The sequence below is a fragment of the Spodoptera frugiperda genome, chromosome 10, assembly GCF_023101765.2.
Source record: "Spodoptera frugiperda isolate SF20-4 chromosome 10, AGI-APGP_CSIRO_Sfru_2.0, whole genome shotgun sequence".
Taxonomy (NCBI): Eukaryota; Metazoa; Arthropoda; class Insecta; order Lepidoptera; family Noctuidae; genus Spodoptera; species Spodoptera frugiperda.
Window position 1 is genome coordinate 6603846 of NC_064221.1, and position 23976 is coordinate 6627821.

Sequence of the window (23976 nt, forward strand, 5' to 3'; positions counted from 1 at the left end):
TTTCTAAAAAATCGAGTATTCAATGACCATAGACTAATACCATAAGTAAAAACGCGTGTAATGCATAGACAATTTTAAGAAAAATGACATAGACTATAGACGGCCTTGAATTGCGAGCGATATGATGCCAACTTCGCTGTAGTTTTTCCCGCAGTTTGGCGTCCACATAGATTGATAAAAAAATTATTAGCACGATTTTTCTATGTATTTAGATCAATAGGACATTTTTCAACCCCTATGATTTACTTTCCAGTGTCGTGTTCATGAAATAATTATGCTATAACAGTGTACAGTTTGTTTGACTTGAAATATTGTGGTGGATTTTGTAAACATCGGGACGTGAACGCAGGCCCACGTCTATGAATTCTTGTACGTATTCTAGCCATTATAGTTTTTACTTCTCTGTTTATGTGTAATCAAGATGCAGATTCGGTATATTTTGGTGTAATTTGGTGCAGTAAAGGTGGATTAACCTCTTAAGTTTGTATTGTTTGCTTGGTCGTAAAAACTGGGTCTGCCATAATCTAGCATAATTTGATTGTTGTTTAAACCACGAGCCCAGCAACAGGGTAGGATAAATATCACGTTTGCAATGATATTTATGTGAGAAAACAGGGAGTTATGACTGAATTTGATCGACACGTCATGTTTTATGTTTCTAAACATCATCAGTGGTGTTGTTTTGAGGACGAGGGTTTTTATTTTTCAAGATCGCTCGTAATCAATAAAGATTTGCGTGATAAGCTCCCAGCCTCATGTTAGGTCAAGTACAGATGGGAGGATTTTGGTATAGGTTATTGTTTATTGCTAAAAATGTTGGTTAAAATGCACATTCTTGTGATGACCACTTTGTTCCAATATGTCACGACACTCGCCAGGTAAACAGTATTGGAACATCAATATTGCTCTATGCCTCGGCCGAGATTATTGTTGGTACTGTGTATTTATGGTTGTTGCACACTGAACTGGGATATCAAACATATATTCTAGATCTTTCCATGTCCCTTTAAAGTAAATCTGGTCATCTGGTGTGCATTATCCCTGTTTCAATGCCTTGACCTACTTTTAGTGCAAAACTTATGATGTTAACAGTTTTAATGTTTCACTTGGAGTGGTCTTTAGGTCCTGTATGTAGTAAACATTAAGATAATAAAACTCTGTAGTATAATGTTTGAAAATGCTACCCAAACACAGCTGTGCTTGATTTTGTGTTGACGGGAAATAGTGTTCACAACACACATATTACAATACAAAACATAAGAAGATATTTATTTAGCACCATGCTTAATGCAGCCTAAATAAAAAGAAGCCAATGTAAAACACAGTAGTGATAGTGTGCCATGATGTTTGAGAATGTTAGAGAAACTGTGATGATCACATTACTAAACAAATAGTCTATAGTTTCAAATGTATGCAACTTTTATTACCGAGTTAATACCTAGTTGCAGTCTTGTATTCTTGTTTTTATATCTTTACTAATGAGAATGTCACTTAGGAAAGTAGTAAACATATTGTATTGTTTGATGTTTATAGTTTAAACTGTTTCTTGTTCTATTTAAACATAACTAGCCTTACCATGTTCTAATAATGCGCTGAAATACAGAATTAACATATTTTCTTTGATGGGATGGGCTTTAAGAAAGAGGTTTTATAACTAAAGTTGAATAAATGTTAAATATCAATGGGGGATGAGAGTACACCCAATAACATGGGAATCATTATATTAATCATAATTAAAGTGAGTGTATGTACATTTCGACAAGACAAAATGGTATGACATCACATAAAGTAATGTATTCAACAAAATTGAACAGGAGACTCAGTTACCATTCTAAGAAAAAGAAATAATGTATGGAAAGCATGTCACTTTACCCACCCTTATTCCTTTCACTAGTGGTCAGTGCAACAAGTCATTCAAAGCTCTATCAAGCACCATCATATCACAGACACTTGTTTGCTAGCATTCAAACAGTTTGGCAAACAGGTGTCCTGGATTTCATTGTTTATAGTACAGGATTCAGGACTTACATTTTCAAGTACTTAAGGTGATAGCAGAGTTGTTATTTGTCACCATTACTCTTCCTCTGGTTATCATAAGAGTTGACTATGAGACTGAAATACCTATATTTGACAGGGTAGCAGCTTTTTGATAAACTGGGATCTCCAACTGGCATGCCAAGTGTTTAGATCATACAAACCTTTTTAGGTAGAGGAGGCCTATGTAGTCGCTGATGATAAGATTGATGTTACACAATATTTTAATAAATGTGTTTTAGTCACAAAACAGGAACAGGCTAATATTAACCAAGTAATGCACTAGTACCTTAGTAAAAGAGGAAAACATGACAACTAGGTACTTGCATAATGTCACACACTTGTTTATTAGTTTGTTTTCAAAACACTTAATAAATAAATTAGCTAGCTTTTTTGTACATCACTTCAAGGTTTTAAAAAGAGTTTAAAACTTTGAAGGGATGTACACAAAAGCACTAATTGATAAATGTTATATTAACTCTTCAGAATTTCGTATCTATATTCAATAAGTAATATTTTTTTTTATTTAAAACTTTTTGTTTGTTGTTTTATGCTGACAATTAGGATTAACTATTACTTACTATTTTAATATTTACTTTTTAAGCACATCTTAATGCTACAACACAGAATCCAGAGTCATACTTATTGAAAAAAACACAATGTTTTGTAATTGTTATTAAAAATTGTGTACTTTAGGGCCTTTTTCCCAATATTGATTAAGTTTCACCAAATTCTTAATTAAATTAAAAATGTATGCATTTATTTGCCTATGTGTATGTAATGTATCTAAGTATATGTTAGTTAGCTACCAGAAACTTATAAATTATTGTTAGGTATTTAAACACAAAAAATGTAAAGTAAACTGAACTACTTAGTGATATAATATTGAATGTATTTGTTTATTAATTATAGCCTTTTTATTCAGACATAACAAAATCTATTTTAAGCTATCAGTGCATTCTTTCTCCACTTCTGTGTGTCCATTTGCCAGGTAGCAAAAGTTTCCTCCAATCTTCTCCATTCTGGCCTTTCTATGGCCACTCTACGAGAGTATAGTGTTCTTAATTGTATGACAGTAACTAAGGAAAAAAGTTTCCACTCCTTTTTGTACAAAGCAGGTGTAATTTTACTTGCAAAGTTCCTTGAAAGTATTTTTCCTTCATCTGGTTTAACATATTTCTAAGGTCTCGGGTGACTTTTTGTTTCAAATTGCCCTTTTGTAAGAAATATTTGTATGGGTTTACTTTTTATTACCTCATCATCATCCTGTTAGTGGTTACTGCTAACTAAAACCCTCTTATCGCATGGAGAAGATTTGAGTATTAATCACCACACTTGCCCAATGCGGGTGGGCGATTTAAAACTTTAATTAGAAATTATAAGCCCAGTTTTCCTCACTATGCTTTCTAGAACTTTCTTCACTGCTAATCAGTGGTGCCTAAATATGCTTAGAATGTACATGTAACTCAGAAAAAGTCACATTGGTAATTTGCCATTGGTAAGTTTCTAGCCTGCACCCTCATGCATGAGAAGCAGACATCTTAAAACTCCGGGCCACCACAACATTTTACTACCTATTTTAATGATACTTTATTATATGTGAGGAATCTATACTCTTAATCAAAAATTTCCTAGAAATGAGATATTTTGACAGATAACTATCTTTATTGATCAGTCTCTACTATGGACCATTATAAATTATTGAAAGTCCATAAATTATAACTGGAAGTGTGTTTATTACAGAAATATGTTATTTATTGCTTTTGGTATCAGCCTTTATGTCTTGAGTTTCTAAAGTATGGTAATTCTAGATATAGGGTGCATCTTTTTTACTAGGTTAACTAATTTAACTGTTTATGTCTACTTCAGATTGGCAGCATGGCGGAAATAGTGTACCCGCAAGGCTGCCGTCCAATCACCGATGACCTCGGTCCAGATGAACTTGTCAGGAGACTTAAGGTATGTCCATATTTCTTTTTTAATACATCTTTATATATATAATTCTTCTGTAAGTGTGTATGTCACTGAACTTCTCTTAAACGACTGGACCGATTTTGATTAAAATTTTTTGTGTGTGTTCAAGGGGATCTGAGAATGGTTTAGATTCACAATTTTGTCCGCTGGACAATGTTTTTTTAATTAATCAGACGTGTAGACAGGACAACGTCTGTCGGGTCCGCTAGTATGAATATAAAAATTTTAGGGCACTCCAGTGATAAGCCTGATAGAGTTTGCGTATTGTTGATGAAATAAAACATGCTAGAATTGTCTGATTTTGCGTCCCATAGCCTTATCACCATAATCATATTGAGATGAAGAAATGCTAACGAATTTTGTGAATGCAAGGTAGAGTCGTCAAAATCAATAGTTGGTTATAATAATTTAAGTAGTTGAATGTCTTGTAGACAGCTCAATCTTTATTTTGTCCATGCAATTATGGATTAAGAGAAACAAATAAAATATCTTGACTTGGCTCACGAGGTTGTCGATTCCGCTATCATTGTGCCGATAGTCGTGTCGGCGAATGAGTTGATCCCTTAAAGCCTCGACATCCATCTTAAGAGGCTGACGTTAGGTGAGTGAATCAAGGGCCTAATACAGAAGGCAGTTCTGGAATCGGCACGCATTGTGAGGAGCTTACTGTCACTGGAGTCCTAGCCACCGCAAGCACTTTTATATTTTAAAATATATTTTTTTTCTGCGTTTTGTAAGTATTATTTGAAAATGGAATTTTTAGAGTATACATTAATTATTGTTGAAAATAATACTTTAGGATTGAGTTGGTACTCTCAGTGCGCTAGGTAATTCCTATCGCCTGATATAATTGTTAAACAAAGCTGAAACACAGTCAAATGCATAAAACTTGACATTCATAATCATGATAACTGTTATCAGACATTGGCTTTCAGGAAAATGGAAACATGTAGGTATTGTTAACACTTGATTTCTAGATACTTTTTATTCAGATTGTTCTGCTTCATTAAAGCTCTGATTTAGTTATTGTATCAGGCAAAATATTAATCTTTGTATTTAACTAGCGACCCGCCCCGGTTTCGCATGGGTGCAATAGTGATATATTATGCATGTATTATAGATATAAACCTTCATCTTGAATAACTCAATATTAAAAAAAAAAAAACGCATCAAAATTCGTTGCCTAGGTTTAAGCATACAAAGGGACATAAGGACAGAAAAAGCGACTTTGTTTTATACTACGTAATGATTTAGGTTTTATGTGTAGAACTTAGTACATGGAGTTTGGTAATATTTTGTGTCCATTTCAATAAGACTGCTTACTTTCCGTATTAGAGGCGTGACGTGCAATAATCACTCTTATTGCTTGTGAAATAAGAACACTGACTAGGTCAACCTGTCACCATACATCAACCAAGAATCATGGACTACTGTAAAGTGAGTTAGCAGTTGCCTATTACGTCTTGTCTACGTCTGTTAGGTCTGTCACACTACAGCTTTAAGGTAAGCGTCCATAGGCCCGCATCGTACGCATCGCACGCAACGGACGGATCGCATCAAACGGATTAATTTTTCATACTGCGTTCACTGTATCGGCAGCGTTCGGATTTCAGATGCGTTTAATAGCAATCGGATTGCCGATCCCACTCTCACTCGGATTTTTGGCATCGGCATTCCGTATGACGTCATCAGTACGCATCGCATGTAGCCATTGCCGATGATGCGGTCCGTACGATGCGGATCAGTAGACGCAGTTTGAGGAGTTTCTTTACAAGACAAACTAAAATCCGTTGCTTGCGATGCGTCCGGTGCGTGCGATGCGGACGCTTACCTTAAGTCTTGTCCGTCTAAATGTTAGGGCTGTCACGACACAGCTTAACTTAAAGTTGGCAAGTTACCTTCCCCGGTCCCGTGTTTAGTAACTAGTTTGGTTTGTTTTCTTAAATAATGGTTGTACTGACATCAATTTACTATGCTTTACACACTGATCCGGGTTTCGCAAACTAGCTAGTTAATGGATTGTGCGGGAAAATGCGCTTTTTTGACCTAGATTTTTCTTAATTTTTTTTTAGTGTGAGTGTATCTATGACTCAGTTTAGTGAGATTTATGTCCGAATACGGCATTGCTACTCGAATTTTAAGTTGTACTTAAATATATGTCATTTTATAAAGAATTAGTATTGACGAAACTAGTCTTAAGTGTCTTAAAATTGAGTGCCGTTTGAGTATTTGGACAATAGTCGTATTATAAAATCTAAGAACTTTTTATTTTATAAAATATACTGTGTGTAAAGATATATTTACAAAAATATCAAGTCAGTTTGAGGTGCAGTCCAGAGACAAAAAGACAGACATATGGCAAAATCTTGCTTAGTTAACGTTCTATGCATCCCTTAGGGTCCAAAACTGTCAAAATCCACTTAATTTGGATGTCTGTCAACCCCAGCACGTTCGCAGATGATATGACGACACGTCACATACACTAGACGAGCTTAAAAACTAATTTAATTTTCTGTGAAGATATTTTGTTTTTGACAGTTTAATAATATAATGTCACGCATAGTATGGGCTCCAAAAATGAATAGGGAGAATGCTCAAAACAATGTCCTCCCCCCATTAGGTCCGAAAGAGTTATCGGAGGTGCATAATACCTGTTTAGATGTATAATACAAGTAATACCTAATGTTATTTCATTGGTTCTAACACAATAGGAACATAGCTTTATGGTAGGGTTCTTAGGTTTCCCTATACTTTATATTCGAACTTCAGACCACTTCCGATTGGGAAGGGGATAATTTGGCCTCCAGTAACCACACTCACACAACGAAACATTTACGTTGGTTTTCTGTGAGGTCCTGGTATCACTGCAGTCGAGCCGGCTCATTCGAGCCTAAGCATGGCTCTCCCACTCTTATGGTTACGGTCGTATTACAATAGGAACATAACTTTTGGAGAGGGTTCTTAGGTATACATCATATTTGAACTTCCTACCAGTCTACCCAATTTTTACTTACGTTGAACTGCGTAGCTTTTTTTATAATAAAACTAATAAATAAGAAACGCCAAATACCTCCTCGTGTGAACTACATCATACACATTTCCATAATCCATAGAAATTGAGTCACATTTAAATGATGGTGGTAACTACATCGGCATTTGTACGTGTGTATAAGCACAGGTATCAAATAACCTAAGTTATTCACTGCTGAATGTACTAAACAGATGTATATGGAAGCACATACATAGTACATGTAGTACAACGGTATATGTAGAACAATAATTAACGTACAGAAGTCGTATCGTTGGTAAAAAATCAATACTGTTTGCATCCTTTTAATTCGTTTAATTCCAACTTCAGTATGAAAGATTGAGCTTTATCTACTCAACCAATCTTCTTACTTTATTTAAAGTTGGGATTACGGTAAAGGCCATAGGTTATTTCTTTCTGCTAAACCCATACGTGAAAGGAAAACATGTAGACTATAAGGGTGCTTTTCCACCAGAGATGTGCTATGCTACGTTGCTGTGGAAGCATTTGGCTTCCTCCAATCATATTTATTGGCCCACATAGCATAGCACTGGTAGAAACAGACTACGGCTAAGAAATGTTTTTTATATGGATAGATGCGTCCTTTGGATACGTCCAATGGATGCGTGCTATGGATGCGGGCTATGGATGCGCGTTATGGATGTGTGCTATGGATGGCTTCCCTACTATTGATACATCGCATACTCGAGCTGCGCATCTTCATCGCACAGCTACATAACTTAGTATCAGTGGAAACGGTCACATGATTTCACAGCACAGCTACATAGTACATCTTTTGAAAAAGCATTCTAACACTCTGTGGCCTTCTAAAACTGCATTTCGACGTGACAGATAAACTAGCTCTTGCAATGATAATATTAGTAAGGATACCATTAACATACATTTTCATTACAGAGACGACACAATAACTTAACGATTATCGGAAAGCACTGGTTCAGACCATGTGTTCACATGTAATCCTCGGCATAGAGAGAGCCGTTGGAACTTTACTCCGCCACGTCACCCGATCCCTTGCTTCATAAATCGCTTGTAAGCTCGCTCTCAATCTAATCCAAGCCTTTACTTACCTAGACTTTATTTTACACACTCTATTACACTTGTGTTCTTTGATTTTTATCGGTTCTGGAATGTTCTAGAGATGTGGAGGGAAATTATTTTCCATGACGGGTCCCACAGTATAAAACATTTTGCAGGACATTTGTGGCAAAAAAAGCCCTCAGTTAGATTAGTTGGTTTACACTGCTGGACCGAATCAGTATGATTTCAGATCGTAGTTTACATACACCCCACATTTCTAAAGCCCAAAAGTAGTACTAACATATTTCAATACTCATGCTATGCTTACGTTACTTCGAAGTACATATCGCTTGTTTACATTCGATTGAAAAAAATGCGAATGATCTTAGTTGTGTCATATGTCATTCTTTTGTGCTTCGTAAGATGTGCAGTTCGTGGTACTTTACTGTGGTATCATATACCAGCGATTATGATAACATTTTTTATTTTTACATATTAATTTTCTTATTGTAGGCTGTATATTTTTGAGGGGGGAAAATTAGCCAATGTCTTCTCCCGTCTTGGGCGAGGCGAGAGGGACTGTCAGACTCTAACTGACTAAAAACCACTACGTTTCTACTCCTGCTTTTCGAGCCGGAGCCCCGGTAAACCCGCTAGGTAGTCCGCAGCTCCGAGAACTTCGTAGTTGTTTTAATCTACTTTTCTTCTTAGTAAAACTCACTCACAAATCACAATCCATATAAAGAAGACTTATCCTCCATTTACCTACACCCTGACGTCATCTCGAATCTGATTGACCCCTGTAATCTTAAGCTTGGGACCAAGCCTGCATAATTTGTCATTTACGTAATTTGTCATTCCAACACCGCATCGTTCAGCTGTCTGGTCGTGATTGTGAACGAGATTACCGATATACGAAACAATTTATTCAATGGAAATCCGTTATGACGCATTCCCAATACATGCCATCGAAACTGTACCGATGATTACATTACTTTTGTAATATTGACTGCACGGTTGGCGCGGTGGCTGGGCAACTGGCTGCCTGCAACGTGTAGCGGGTTCGATTCCCGCACGGAGCAACTCTTTGCGTGATCCACAAATTGTTGTTTCGGGTCTGGGTGTCATGTGCATGTGAAATTGTATGTTTGTAAACGCACCCACGGTACAGGAGAAAACTAATGTGGGGCAACTTTAAAAAAAAAAAAAATATGCAAATAATCTTTCTCGTCCGTATTGTTATTTAATCGTCATTTGCTGACTTGGGTTAAATGGAAACTGAGACAGTGTGCCTTTTGAGTGGGGTAACGTTCTTGAAAAAGTTAGGGGAACGTTAGCCAAAAGTGGCCTACCTATTATTTAAGACACCGCTGCCCATCTGTCCTTCCGTCCTTTCTTTGTCTTATGTCTTTACGTCATATGGCTATATTTTTAAACCTAAACGGATGATATGATGATGATATAAAACGTAAACAAGATCTAAACTGACGTGCAAGCCGCTTACACACTTGATCGGTTATTAAAATAGGTGTGTATCAATTAGGGAGGACTAGAAAGCTTCCTCTGTTCGCCGAGGCGTTGGCGTATTGAGGATAGTGTTGTGTTGGCACTCGGTAGTGAGATATTGTCACCCATCCATGAAATGATCATAAGAGTTAATTTGATGATAAATCCGTTGCGGTTACTGCGTTATCGTACTAGCTCTTCCTTAAGGTTTCATTTAACAAGCTGTATTCCTATGTGTGGTGATGTGATATTAGATTGCCAACCGTTTTATAAAGATTAAAGAAGAAAAATATGTTAAAGGATAATTAATTAATTAAGAATGTATGTAATTAACTCTTTCAAACTCGTCCGATTTATTATATTAGTTCAGTTTTACTTAGATATCAACCGTATTTACAGTATACATAAAATTCATCTTGGTGCAGCTGAGTTATTAAAATTAATCTTTTTTTTTGTTGTAACTTGTAACGGTGCTGCAGTCCTACAATACAGGTAACTTCAAGCTATTGCGATATAATCACGATATAACTAATCTGTATTCTACTTGGAATTTACCATATTAAGTTGTTTTGAATAGCAACAACACACAATTTACACCCTAAATTAGTTGTAACATGTAACATAGACTTTTGTTTCGTGCGCAGTGGATGGCTTTGAGTCTCCATGTCTCCCCTATTCCATGGGACTAACAACATAATTAGAGAAACGTAATGGAGCGCAAACAAGCGGTAATGCGGTTTTGCATAACGCTTTAGGATTTATGAAAGATCTGTGTGAAATACATTCATAATTTATCATTCTGCCTGAACCGGAGTCGGGCGGGTCGTTGTACAGCATAATGTACGTAAAGTACTCTTAAATAATTTGTCTGACTTCAGCACGCCAAGTTTGCCGGTTTCGAATAATTGGAACGATGCACGTCTTTTTGCTTTTGTTCGACTTGGTGCATCCTCGACAGTTAGTTTGTCGACTTCTGTATCAACTTTCACAACATCCTGTCGGCGTCCGCTTTCCGAGTTAGGGACTAGACAGATTATAGCACCGTGTCGTATTAGCTTGGATGGGTGAGCTCGGGAAAAGAGGCGACACGTGTACCGAGTTTATGCACGCCTGGTACCTAAGTTGGCTCGGCGCACTGATTACGCTTACTATAAATAAGTTAGCTTAAGCACGTTGCTTATTAAATTTTCTTTCCCGCTTTAATAAAATAATGTCGATTGTTAAGAACAAGCGTGTTGACCTACTTACTGCTACTGGTACAGGTATAACAAGTAACTACTCCTGTACCTCGAAGCGTTTATTGATTTCACGTCGAAAGCTGATATTTGTTGATTGGTAGGTACACAATAAACATCATGTATGTTATACACTAGGTTCATACATTTGATTTACTCAACATCCAGCCTGCAGTATCGACCCTGATTCTCAGAATCAAGCCAAGCGAGTGTTTCTCTGTACCAAATAAAATATAAAAGCTTTTTCAAGCTTAAAGTATTTTCCTTGCTTCTAGGAAAACTGTGCTCGTAAATTGATGCGAGAATTTCATATACTTTTATGTTTTACTCGCATAAATGATATATTAAATGCTGTATATGTTGGATTAAAATGTTTCACGTGTTTTCGAAATGTTCATTTGTGTTTTTGGCTTGCTCTTTGTATGAGAGTATTACAATGGACAATGCTGTGTATGTCCGATTAATTTAATTGTGTAATAACATTCCATTCCATCTGCTTTTCCCTAAAGAGTAGCCACTCGGTTATACTGTTATTTATTACAGTAACTGAAGTACAGAATGGAATTAGCGTACTATGTAGTCGGTTTAGTAAAATGTGGTTAATATAATTATGTTCTTTAACTTTATGGAATAGAAAATGTTATAATTATAAATGTATTTTTTTTTTAATCATAAACTGTGACCTGATTTTTACGTATTTCTGTTTTGGAAAATTAAACCCCGTAACCTCATTGAAGACTGTCAAAATTGACGTAGGTAAAACGCTTAAACAGCGACAAACCTAGTTTCATTGATAAACAAATATTTACTAGCGCATAACTCAATTCAAACAGATTGTATGGGACTCGGCTCCACGTGGATCTATATTAAAGCCGAACATCTGCGCACCGCAAGGTGTGATCCCTTAGGAAACGGGTTCCCTTCAAATGTTACCGGGAGCCGGACGGGGCGGACCTAGGGCTGTCAGGTCAATTCTTCCTGTTATCGGGATCTATAACCGATTTTTCGGGATTTGGTCGGGAGAAATATGAAATTGAACATTATAAAACATACCTACAATTTTGGGTAAATTTTCAACTTCAACACAGTTTCTTATAAAATATGCCCGTCACTTATCATTTGTTATTTTAGTGCATTGCAATGTTTTTTCGCTCTACGCCAAGCGCCCAAGTGGTTTGCAAGTTTCGTTTGACGAAAATGTGAACTTAAAATTATCGTATTCGTTTTTCAAGAGATTATTTTGCTTTGTCGGGAGTCGTGAGGACATACAAAAATTCGGGAGAATCCCGCCAATTCCGACCGTCTGGCAACCCTAGGCGAACCAGACATTGTCACCTTTAATGTTTCGTCGGCACTTCTCCAGTAATTTTTAAATGATCTTCATTAATGTTATTGCCATGGTTTGCCTTATTACCATTTTTTATTGGGTTTTTATTAAATTAATGGTATAATTGGAATGGCTTCTAATTCTTTTTTACGGAGTTGTTAGTGCTTCAATAATGTTGAGTCTAGGTGGTCTTGGTTCTAAAAGTCATGGCCTTAGATATGAACCTGAATGTATCATGTATGTTTGTATAGTGATGTTCTACATAGTATAAAACAAAGTTGTTTTCTCTGTCCCTTTGTATGCTTAAATCTTTAAAACTACGCAATGGATTTCCATGCGGTTTTTATAATAGATAGAGTGATTCAAGAGGAACATTTATATGTATTAAACATGCATAATATATCACCATTGCACCCATGCGAAGCTGGGGCGGATCGCTAGTGTTTGTATAAATTTGATCATGTTTGTATATTGAAACCAATTTAAATATAAGCGGGTTTTATCGACAAGTCAGTGCTTATAATGCTCCTTCGTGCTCATACTATATGCAATAACTCACCTTTTACTTCCTACGCAATACCCCTGCCCGTCCAGGTAGCATAATATGCAGAGACAGATAGGAAACTATAAATTATGAACGATTCACATACTTTTAAACGACTTCAAACGTTTCTCATGTCTACATTTCATGTTTCAATGAAATATTTCAACCGACCTCCGAAGCCGTTCAAAAAGGAATATTTTTCCATTGTGAAATAGAAAAGAAATTCACATTTCTTTCACAAACGCCAATAACGTGTAGAATCGTGACACGAGAGTGATAAATGTAGTCGGAGATCACAGAAACCACTTCACACTAATATGACTTCAATTACTTTGCAAAACGCACTGTTATAGCGTAAAACGACAGCTTTGTTATATTTTAGTTACATACACAGTAAAGTGCCAAAATAAACATTGTTTTATTTTTAAAAGCGCTGAGGGATTGACGGTGGCATAACATGGACATGCAGAATACATATTTATAAAGTTGTTCTGACCTAATTTTATTTTTTGGTTGTGTAATGTCATCGGTGGTCGCTAAAAATAAGTATCGCTCTAAAGATTGATTGTCGGAGGCGTATCTCCTATACGTCATTTCGCGACGATAATCTGGAACAAAAATATCTTCATTAAATTATTAGTAGACATGTGTTTGAAGTATCACAGCGGGTCGCACCGAGGCTATCGTATTGATAATTATGATCATCTTTATTGGGTTGCGAAGGGCAGATGGCAGACTCCACGTAAAATCCTGACATTCAATTGAACTTAGATTTGAATCAATGCTGAATTGAACTTCGTAAATACCTAAGCTTTATACGTAGAGTTTTGAGGCTGTTTTGCCAGAGATTCTGTCTTTAATATACTTAATAGATAAAAAAAATTGAGTAAGAAAGTTCTACGAAAAGATAGATTACATTTTCTAGATTTAATTTTCTTCGAAGAGTAAATTTCATTAAGCAGTGAAATGAATACGCTTAGAGACGAGGGCTCTAATCACACAAATAATATAAAAGGTACGGACACGGCATTGCGTTTTTGTTTTGAAAACAATGCAAAACGGCTAAAATCGCGCTGCCAGCGCGCGGTCCTCTAGCTTACAGCCTTTTTGTAATGACTTTACAAAATATATCCTATGACATAAAATTTAATGTTCAAATTTAAATGACAACTTAATCGCTAGGTTTTAGCGGTGCCTTTAAAGTGTAATATGTCCTTAAGTCACATTTCTGGGAAATCTATAAGCCGTAAGCTGAATTCGTAGTCTTACAAATAACAACAAGTAAGAAAACAACCAGATTTTTCTAACCGGGATTACCCGTAATGACTATATTACATTAAATATAAACCTTTAACTTTTCTTACGGGTTTCGGTGAAGATGTATAGTGACGTAATACTGTAGTATTGGTATGTAGGCGTACTTAATCACCGAGCATTAATTTGTTTTAAATGATTCACGTTCGTTTATTTTTGTGTGTTGATCCATTATTGACATTCGTGGTTTGTGTAACGAGCGTCTAGCTTCACACATAGTCTTGATTAACCGATAATGTAATAAATTAGTGTGTTGTTAGTCCGGCTCCACTAGACAATACTCAAATATAGAAGGTTGATCAAATTCCGATCTAGTTTTCAATACTCAATTGTTATGGTATCGAACATTTCATTTTTATGACATTCTTTTTTTTGTATAGAAGCACTCTTTGAGTATGTATATGTGAGGACCATGTTAGATCAAAGGATCCCTTGGTATATTAACATAGTAAGTTCTACTATCTGTGTGGCGAGTTGGTGAAATGTGAATTTGGCTATCCAAGAGTAAATGACAACGTTATTCTGAGAATAAGACATATCTGACTTTGGAAGAGATTGGCCCTTAGTAACTTGCCAGTTACTAGTATTACAAATGCGAAAGTTTGTGTGTGTATGTTTGTTACTTAATCACATCAAAAAGGCTGAAGGGATCGGGATGAAATTTCGATCAGGAGTAAATTACAATCTGGAATAACACTTGGCTACTTTTTACGCCACGGGAACGCGAATGTTCTGGTTAGAGATATGCACAAAGTTTACTCCTATGTATATGTCATTGTTACATAAGTTCACTCCAATTTTATTGGCCCTTCAATACGAAATGTTACAAAATTGCAGCTTTATCTGCAAATATACTATTGAATGATGGAGGTGACACGAGTTGAGATCCGTGGCATTATTTTGATTGATCGTTCAGCCGTGAACTCTTGACGTAGGCACTGCAGTAGATGTTGGGAGGGCTTGTACCATGATGTAGCTGTATTCGAAAGGTGAAAACAATACAAGGTGCTTCGGTAGTACAGAAACTGGTAACGATAAAAGATTTCGAGGAATGAAGACTTATTTGAGCTTGTAAAATGGCTGTTTTGACAAATATTTTCATGAATCAAAGCTTTTTGTAATTAATTGAATACTTTGATGGTTTTACTTTTTGTTGTTTACCTACACAGAAAATGAGAATATTAACAGGTTATTAGGGTACTTTTCCACGAGTGATGTCCTAAGCTAAGTTGCTTTGGATGCGTTTGGCTTCCATTAATCATATTTATTGGTAAACATAGCTTAGTATTGGTGGAAACGGAATCAGCTATGTTTTTTATACGGAAAGATGCGGTCTATGGGTGCGTGCTATGGATAGCTTCACTACTATCGGTACATCGCACACTCGAAGTGCGCATCTACTTCGCACAGCTACATAGCTTAGTATCAGTGAAAACAGTCTTATAGTTTCAGAGCTTAGCTATTACATCTTTGTAACATACGTACAATCGTACGTAGCACATTTTTGATGGAGAAGCACCCTCAGACATAAACTGTGACGTCATAATACCTTATCCTAAAAGAATTCAAAGGAAATTCCTATTTAATGTCATGAAACGTGGGTCCTTATTTATTTGACTGGCGTTCCCTATTAGAATTCGATTCCTCCACGTGATCGTTTACCAGAATGGTAGTATTTGATGACCTTCAGGAATATTGAGGTGTTATTGTTCAAGGTCACACTTTACCTTTTGTTTACCATTCAAATATTTGCTCTCGCTTCGTCCATATAATGTGAAAACAATAAACACTTGCCTGGCCTTTGTCTAATTGTCTACGCTTTTAAAAAAATATCAATTTGAAGGCTTTCTGTTAACAATTATGTAAATTAATACTAGATACTTCCGCGCGGTTTCGCCCGCTATGCTCGACTCCTATTGATCGTAGCGTGATGTTTTATATACATAGCCTATACTAGTGCATTTATCGAAGAAGGCTGTAGGGCCTATAGCTTATCCAACAGTAAAAAATGTACTTTGGTTTAAGCGTCAAGAAGAGACAAAGACTTGAGTTACTTTCGTATTTATATAATTTTTCACCCACTGCTCGGCTCCTATTGGTCATAGAGTGACGTTTTATAGCCTTCCTCGATTAATGCACTATCCAACATAAAACTTATTATTCAAATTGGACAGTCAAAGATATGTCAAACAGTAGTTCCGGAGTTTAGCGCGTTCAAACAAACACAAAGCAACAAACAAACTCTTAAGCTTTATATATTAGTATGGATATGTATATGAAAAAATCTTTACTTATGTCAGTGTTGTTGTAAACATGTACATAATGTTACTCATGTTTTTCTCGTTTGGCTAGACAGCTATGATTGCTATGATACAATTTCTGCAAGTAATGCTATTACTGAAATTAAACTTTCAGCCCTTGCCCTTGTATTGAGCTTACATTGGCCTATCCAAAAAATCGAAGGCAACTCTGATTTACTTACTTAAGTCTAGAATGAAGATGCCCTGTAATGATGGTAAGTAGGAATGAGGTGGTTTTTAGTCAGTAAGAGTCTGACACTCTCTCTCGCCAGGTAAGGCGCGGTACTGCTGGGCTAATTTCGGGTTTTCTAAAATTTCTCAGTAGTATCTCGGAGTCTGAAATTGTGCCCGGTATGTAGCAATAGCAGGCTTACCACGTACACCACGGGAATTACAACATAAATTGTAAAAAGTCAGAGTGTACATTGTACAATGGCATTACGTGCTATAATGTGCACCTCTGCCTACCCCGTCGGAGATAAATAATTAAAAAAAAACCTAGTGTTTAGCAATGCCATTAACACCAAAGCCGTTATTTTAATTTCCTTTAAAGACGAGAAATATAATAAAAGTAAAAGCTACATACACGTAGTTCTTGTGAAAAGGTCAGGCATGGATAGTGTTTGTAAATAGAAGACCGAGCCCCCACATTATGTATACAGCTAATTATATTATACGCTTATATACCTAATACTTACGCTACACTAATGTTTATACGAGTTTTTCGATTATACGCCTTATTTCCCTAGACAGAAGTGTACTTTAGTCTTTTGTAATTGATTCCCTATTCGATTGTGGTCAATTCTGAATTCTTGGTCATTTTTGTATTGAACTCTAAAGGATAATCTACATGAGACACTTTCGCCTTTAGAAAATGATATAGGAATATAACTTGGGTGTCTTCAAGTCCCGAGTGAACAGTTTGCTCGTAGATAGGCATGTTCCATCGTCGGCCACATCGACCATTCTGACACAATTGTAATGACAGACTAAAGCCCCAGGTGATATGATGACCAAACGCTATCCTTTTAAGTATAAATAAGGATACTTTTAGACTCTTACCTACTGACAATTAAATTTCCTGGTCATTCCTAGTGTAAAAAAGAATAAATCAAACGTTATCTCTTAGGTCTCAATAACGCATATATTTATTAGGCAATAAGCTTACAACATACTACAAAGTACTAACTAGTAGTTGATACTTAAGTTTAATAGTACAGTGAAACCTCGTTAAGTGAGACAGCCAAGGGACCTTCAAATTGGTATCACTTATAGAGGTATTCCACTAACCCAGTGTCTCAGATAACCAGGTATAAATGAATATTTGTCTCATTTACAGAGGGTTCCATTAATGGAGGTGAACATACGGGTTATTTCACATAAAGAGGTGTGATTCTTAAATAAAACAATGTGTTATGTGCACATTATAAATGAATAAGAATAAGTAAATCAACAAACAAAATTATGTTGTCTCAGTTACTGAGGTTTATGCATTAAAATTCACTTGCTGTCTCAGTTATAGAGGTAACTAAGATGATAAATCGAAAGAACGAATCCCAGATATAGAGGGTTGTTTGTCCCACTAATAGAGGTAATTCAGTGCCAATGGGTAGGGACCTCAGTATGAGTTCCATTTGTGGAGGTTTGTCACTTATCCAGGTCCTACTTAACCAAGTTTCACTGTATAAATAAAATAAACATTTCATTGGTATGTGCATGGGCGTGTTTGAAAGAAACCATGCAGGTTTCGTTTGGGTTGGGCAAAGTATTAGGTGCTTACTTTTTTTTTTTGTCTTAACTCTGTCATGTTTGAAAATTGTTTTAATAAATAAACTCAAAGGCTTAGAGTCGAAGCATATTATAAAGATTTGACTGCACAGTTGGCGCGGTGTCTGGGCAACTGGCTGCCGTGTACGGAGCAACTCTGTGTGATTCACAATTTTTTTTGGGTTTGGCTGTCATGTGTATGTGAACTTGTATGTTTGTAAACGCACCCACGACTAAGAAGAAAATCCTAGTGTAGGTCAAAACAAGAGAGAGATAAATGTAGTAGAATGTAGGAACTATTCAAAAACTCAACTGAAAATGCTTGTTGTTATTGTAAAAGGCATTTCTATACATCTTTTTGTAATCAATTCTTTTATTAACACGGTATGTCCCCGGAAGGTTGATTTAATGTAATCTGTTGTCAAACAAATATCAATTTGTTTCATCTGTCTCCCAAAAACCAATTGGCATTGGATTTAACTACTGATTAGATAATAATATTTACTTTGAATTGTATTTTTAGATACCGAGGGATTATTTAAATGCTCGTATTGTTACTTTGTTAATTGGTACAAAATAATGATTGATTAATTCTGATTACACTGTTATGAAATGTTCAGTGCAAAAGTGTTGTATATTAATTGTTTCCTATTTTATCGTTATTTAGAAAAGGTAGTAGTAACCTGTACCCTTAGTACTAGTTTGCTTTACGTTAAACAAATTTGACACAGGGTTGTGGCCTTAGTGATTGGTTGGTTTAACAGCGCTGAATTCGGTCTCGTTTCGATTCGATCGACTAAGGATCCTGATGGGCCGGCTTGAATGAACCAACCAATCAGCGCCAAACGCGGTCTCGTTTCGGTCTCGTTGAACGTAAAACAGACTCCCACTAAGCCCTTTGTATGAAGGTTAGGCTAGATTATGTTAGACGCCAACTGAACGGTAAAGTACGTGTACGTGTAGGAAATACACAATTGTTACCCACATGAAACCTATTGTTTCATATTTCTTTGCTACAGTGGCATATTCATCTCTCACTCATAACTCCAAAAAAAACCTCATCTAGACAAAAAAAAAACAGCTCAAATTATGTAAATGTGAACAGTACTGCTAACTTGTAAGATGTCCATTAATAGTCATAGTGAAGTGTATCACTATTGATAGCTATAGTAGTTCCATTTTGTAATCAATTCTAACAGTTAGAACAAGTGTTGTGATTTCCACACACGACATTACGGCCTTAGTATAACGCATACGGTAACTACACACAGTTATACGCAGAAGGTTTACGGCGCATTCCAATAAACTACGGATCGGTAGATGTGCCTACGAGCCGTAGAATTTTGACACATTTTGTATGGAGCTTATGTCAAAATTCTACGGCTCGTAAGCAAATTTACCGATCGGTAGTTTATTGGAACGCGCCGTTAATATGTGATTCACATTTTTCTAGTGTCATACGTCACATGTAGGGTTGACAGATCTAAACTGTTCATTTCCTGGAAATTTCTTGGGCCACGAACGGAAACTGTTTTGGTGTCCCATCCGAGAGTAAACTGTAAAAGTAGGAATCAAGTAGGTCCCTAGAACTCATGCAGCGCGACTTGCGAGCACGTTACAACGTTTGGTTTGACTTTTGCAGCCATAGAATTGTATTTTTGTTGAAAAACTAGTACTTTTTCATTCCGGGACAGCAAAGTAAAATTACTGGATACGGGACAACACACAATATCTATAAATCCTGGCCATCTGGGAATCCTAGTCACATGTCATAAGGACCTGTACCTAGTTTCTTTTCAGGCTTCGTGGTTACTTCTATTCACAATTCAAAAGTCGCGAGCAATCGACAAGGAAACCTTTCAGTCATGCAGTTTTTCAAACTATAAATTAATATTCCGATCTTTTGCCTTCATTTTGAAAGCATTGCACAAATGTTGGAAGTTGCATATTAAATAGTGGCGTCTATCGTTTTTACAGACAATGAATCATGAATAAGTCGCTCGCTATGACGTAATCCTGCAGTCTATTTTTACCTACTATGGCTTAAATTGCAGGCTTAAGAGTAGACATGTTCATAAATATTAGTATTTTTACTTGATTATTTATTCAACCTTCTGAAACATCACTTGCATTACTGTCGCTATTTGCCTATTAACGACTATGAAAGGAAGTGCTCAGCTACCGTTGTTATGTAATGTCTTCATTTGTCTACAGATAATAAATACCACACGTGTTTTCTTATTGATAGATTGCAAACGCAAATCGATTTTCTATAGACGTAGACTTGCCTTTATTTACAATTCTAAAAGTATTTGAAAATCTTGAGCGTTGAAATGCTACTCAAGCCTAAGATGCCTCAAAGGTGTCTTTGACATTTTAGCGACAGAAATACTTTTAAGAACATCTTAAAGTTGAGTAGCTTTTCAGTCGAAACTCGATTGGGCGTGAGAGCCGAAGTAGAGCGGTATTCATTGCGGTATTACCTTTGACCTCGTCAATAGACAATTGTTTTAAAAGGTAACTTGTGAACAGACGGTAATAGGATAGACGCCTAATTTCTATTTTAATGTCCGTCTTGTAGATTATTTTAAAATAACTATTAGACACGTATTTTCTGATTTCTTACGGAAACAACAACTTTCGAAGATATATTGATTTGAAATATCACGTGATGTCACTTCAAGGTACAATTTATACGTAGAAATGACGTATTTGCTCCCACTCCTAAACTTTGATTCGTTTTATATACGTATATTGCATATATAACAAAACAAAAAAAAAAAAATACGTGTCTAATATGTTTTCATAACGTACCTGACGTACTAATTAGATTTTTCAATTTTCATATCAATCGTCATCATCCCTATTGTGTATATTTTGATCTAGAATCGGAGATGGAGCATTAAATAATGGAGTGGTCCGACCACTTGCAGGAAATGTGTGCAGTTGAATGTACACTTACGTGCTAATGGCAATATCCTCTGTCACGTCCGTTCTGCTACGTTGTTATTGGATTTATAGGTAGCTGTTGCTCCCAGGGTTCGTCTATATACATGCACTTTGTTCTTTGTAAATCTTTAAAGTTAACCTCAACACCGTTTTTTTGAGGGGGGTTTATCGTCCAATTACTTCTCTCGCCTTGGGCGAGGCGAGTGAGATTGTCAGACTCTTACTGACTAAAAACCACCCCGTTCCTACTCCTGCTTTTCGAGCCGGAGCCCCGGTAAACCCGCTAGGTAGTCCGCAGCTCCAGATACCCTCACAACATCTAGGGTATTTTAATTCAAATATAATAAAAATTAGGAGCATATCTGAGTCATATCCTGTGGTTAGAAAATCAACAACGTCATAATAATAACAATAACAAACTTAAATGTTTTATAGATAAAGTTTAATATCGTAAATCTTGCGACTCGTGTGATGTGTTTGTCGGACTATTTTGATTGCGTTAAATACGAAGTTTTTATCGATTGCCCGGGAACGCCTGGAGGCTTGCGATGTAATTCATAAGTCGTTTGTCTCGTTTTATGAGCCAGCTGAGATTTTGTTACGGCTTTTTATGATGTTTATTGTAAAAATAACGCTAGCTATGTACATTGTGGTTTTGACTGAGTATGTAGTTTGGTTCAAGCTGAATTGTTGGTCTGGAATTTCCTGTGTTCAGGTAGTGCATCTTATTTGGCATCTTTTCCAATAGCTTCGTTTTTTTTTGTGCGGATACAGTCATCCAATGACTTCTCTCGCTTTGGGTGAGGCGAGAGGGAGTGTCAGATTCTTACTGACTAAAAAACACCCCGTTCCTACTCCTGCTTTTCGAACCGGAGCCCCGGTAAACAGTCCGCAGCTCCGGCTAAGTCTAAAGTATATATTTCAAAAGTTTTCCGAAGAAAAGTATTTTGCAGTGATCTCTAGATGTCTTCATAGCTCTTAAAGGTTTACGAGTGCGATGTTCCAATTCCAATGTTCAGTCAAAAGTTCTAACCTTATCCTGGCTTTGAATGTTACCGTCCGTCGAATCTTTACGCCGTCGTTTTAACTTAAGCAATATTTTACACAGCCTTGCCACTATATTGGCACCAAGCACCGAGTTGCAGTCATAAATTGAAACTTCTACATAATTGAATTTTATCTCCGGTTATTACACATTTTATAATCTCTTTTCTTCCCTGACTTACTGGTAATATCTGAGTCTTACTAATAAAGCGTTAACTTTTATTACTGCGCAGCGCAAAAAATATTACTAACTGCCGTACTCAGTCACATTTAATGATTACTTAAACTGTTCCTTAGTAACGATTTTGTTCCGAAAACAATTGCTAAGGAGTGGGTTAAGTTACCATTAAATGACTCTGAGTACGGTGGTGAGTGCTTAATGAAAATAAGATTCTTAACTACCTTGAACTAAAGGTCATAATTGTGAATCAATTGTGGTAGGTTGTTAGCCTTTCGGAGACTTGGACCACAGTACCTAACCAGTTTCCCTTATTAATTTGCGCAATTTTGCTTCATTGCTTTGCTCATTAAGTGTGCTTTGAACGGATCATATTTCTGGGCCTTAGCCCGTGCTAATTTCAAGGTTGAACCGGGTTCCGTGGCTTGGGGGCAATAGGCTCGCCTCGTTGTCGGGTATCAAGTAACGTGACGTCATCGTAAAGCAATGGGTGTATACGATAAGATAACAAGCGTCTTTAGGGATTGGCGGGTTGGCTGTATTATCGTGTAGCTGTAGGTTAATTGGGTAATCTAATAATATGTTTGTTTGTTTGTTGGTGGTGATAAGTGGGGTGATTTTCAGAGGTAGCATGGACTGAATTAGAATGCTTTTTGATCAGAAATGTGGTATGCTACGTTGTTGTGGATGCATTTTGTTTCCACCAATCATATTATATAGCATAGCACTGGTGAAAATGGTCGTATAGTTTCACAGTTTACCTATTACTTACGTCTTCGTAGCATAGTAACATAGCACATCTCCGGTGGAAAAGCATTTTTAAGCTCTATGATAGACATTAGGTCTATTCCAAAAGGATTAATTAGTCACAAAATTGTGTATTCTAATATGCTTCCTCCTTCTCCTCTCAGGTAACACGCGATCAGGCGTCATTTTATAAAACTATTTTTGCATTTATACCGGCTTATAATAGCCATTAGCGTGACCACCAACAATAATCCGTTACCTTTCCGGGTTCACAAACGTTTATTTACAAACACATACTAATAATGGTACTGTTCTCAATAACTTAGAAATTAATATTCGATGTATGACGTGGCATTATGTGCGTGTAATTTCAGTTGCCGCTCTAAATATACACTCAGATAAATTAGTTCCGTTGTGTGTATGATAGAACATGTAGTTAGATGCTGTTTACAAATATCTCTAGTGTGTCATAATGATGGTATTACTATGAAGTATATGACGCTAGACTTTCTCTTAAACTACAACGTCACTCCTTTTATCCCAGAAGGGGTAGGCGAGGTGCACATTACAGCGCGTAATGCTGCTATACAATGTACCAAGGCTCGGAACCGGTTTAAAAAATACCGGTTAATACCGGTTTATATCGGTTTTCCTCCGAACTTTTCTTAAGAACGTGAACATTAAAGAACTTTATTTTAACCTAAATTAACCGGTTTATTCGACGAGGGGCATGTCGGTACACGCGTTGAAATATTATTATTGAAATAAGCTGAACAGCGCGCGGCGTTTCTTTGATGTGCGTCGTATTAACCGGTTTTTATTGCTCTAAACCGGTTAATCCGAAAAAACCTTTATGAAAATACTGTTCCAAATACCGGTTTAAAAAAACCGGTTTCGCGAACGAAACCCAATGTAAAGGTTTTGCGTACAAGTACATAATAACGGTTTGAAAATTTAACCGGTTTTCGAGCCTTGCAATGTACATCCAATT

General features: G+C 36.5%; 1 protein-coding gene across 4 annotated transcripts in view; it reads left to right on the forward strand.

Annotated features, from left to right (window-relative positions):
- Nucleotides 1-112: 112 nt before the first annotated feature.
- LOC118277747 (sister chromatid cohesion protein PDS5 homolog B) overlaps nucleotides 113-23976 on the forward strand; it is a 50016-nt gene continuing 26152 nt past the window's right edge. For 3 of the 4 annotated variants that reach the window (XM_035596661.2, XM_035596664.2, XM_035596665.2), the window contains exons 1-2: nucleotides 114-369; nucleotides 3904-3993. In XM_035596661.2, the coding sequence (XP_035452554.1) occupies nucleotides 3913-3993 (81 nt within the window). In that variant the 5' untranslated portion in view covers nucleotides 114-369; nucleotides 3904-3912. Of the gene's footprint in view, nucleotides 370-3903; nucleotides 3994-23976 lie in introns of all 4 variants that reach the window. The other variant, XM_035596663.2, reaches the window with a different exon arrangement.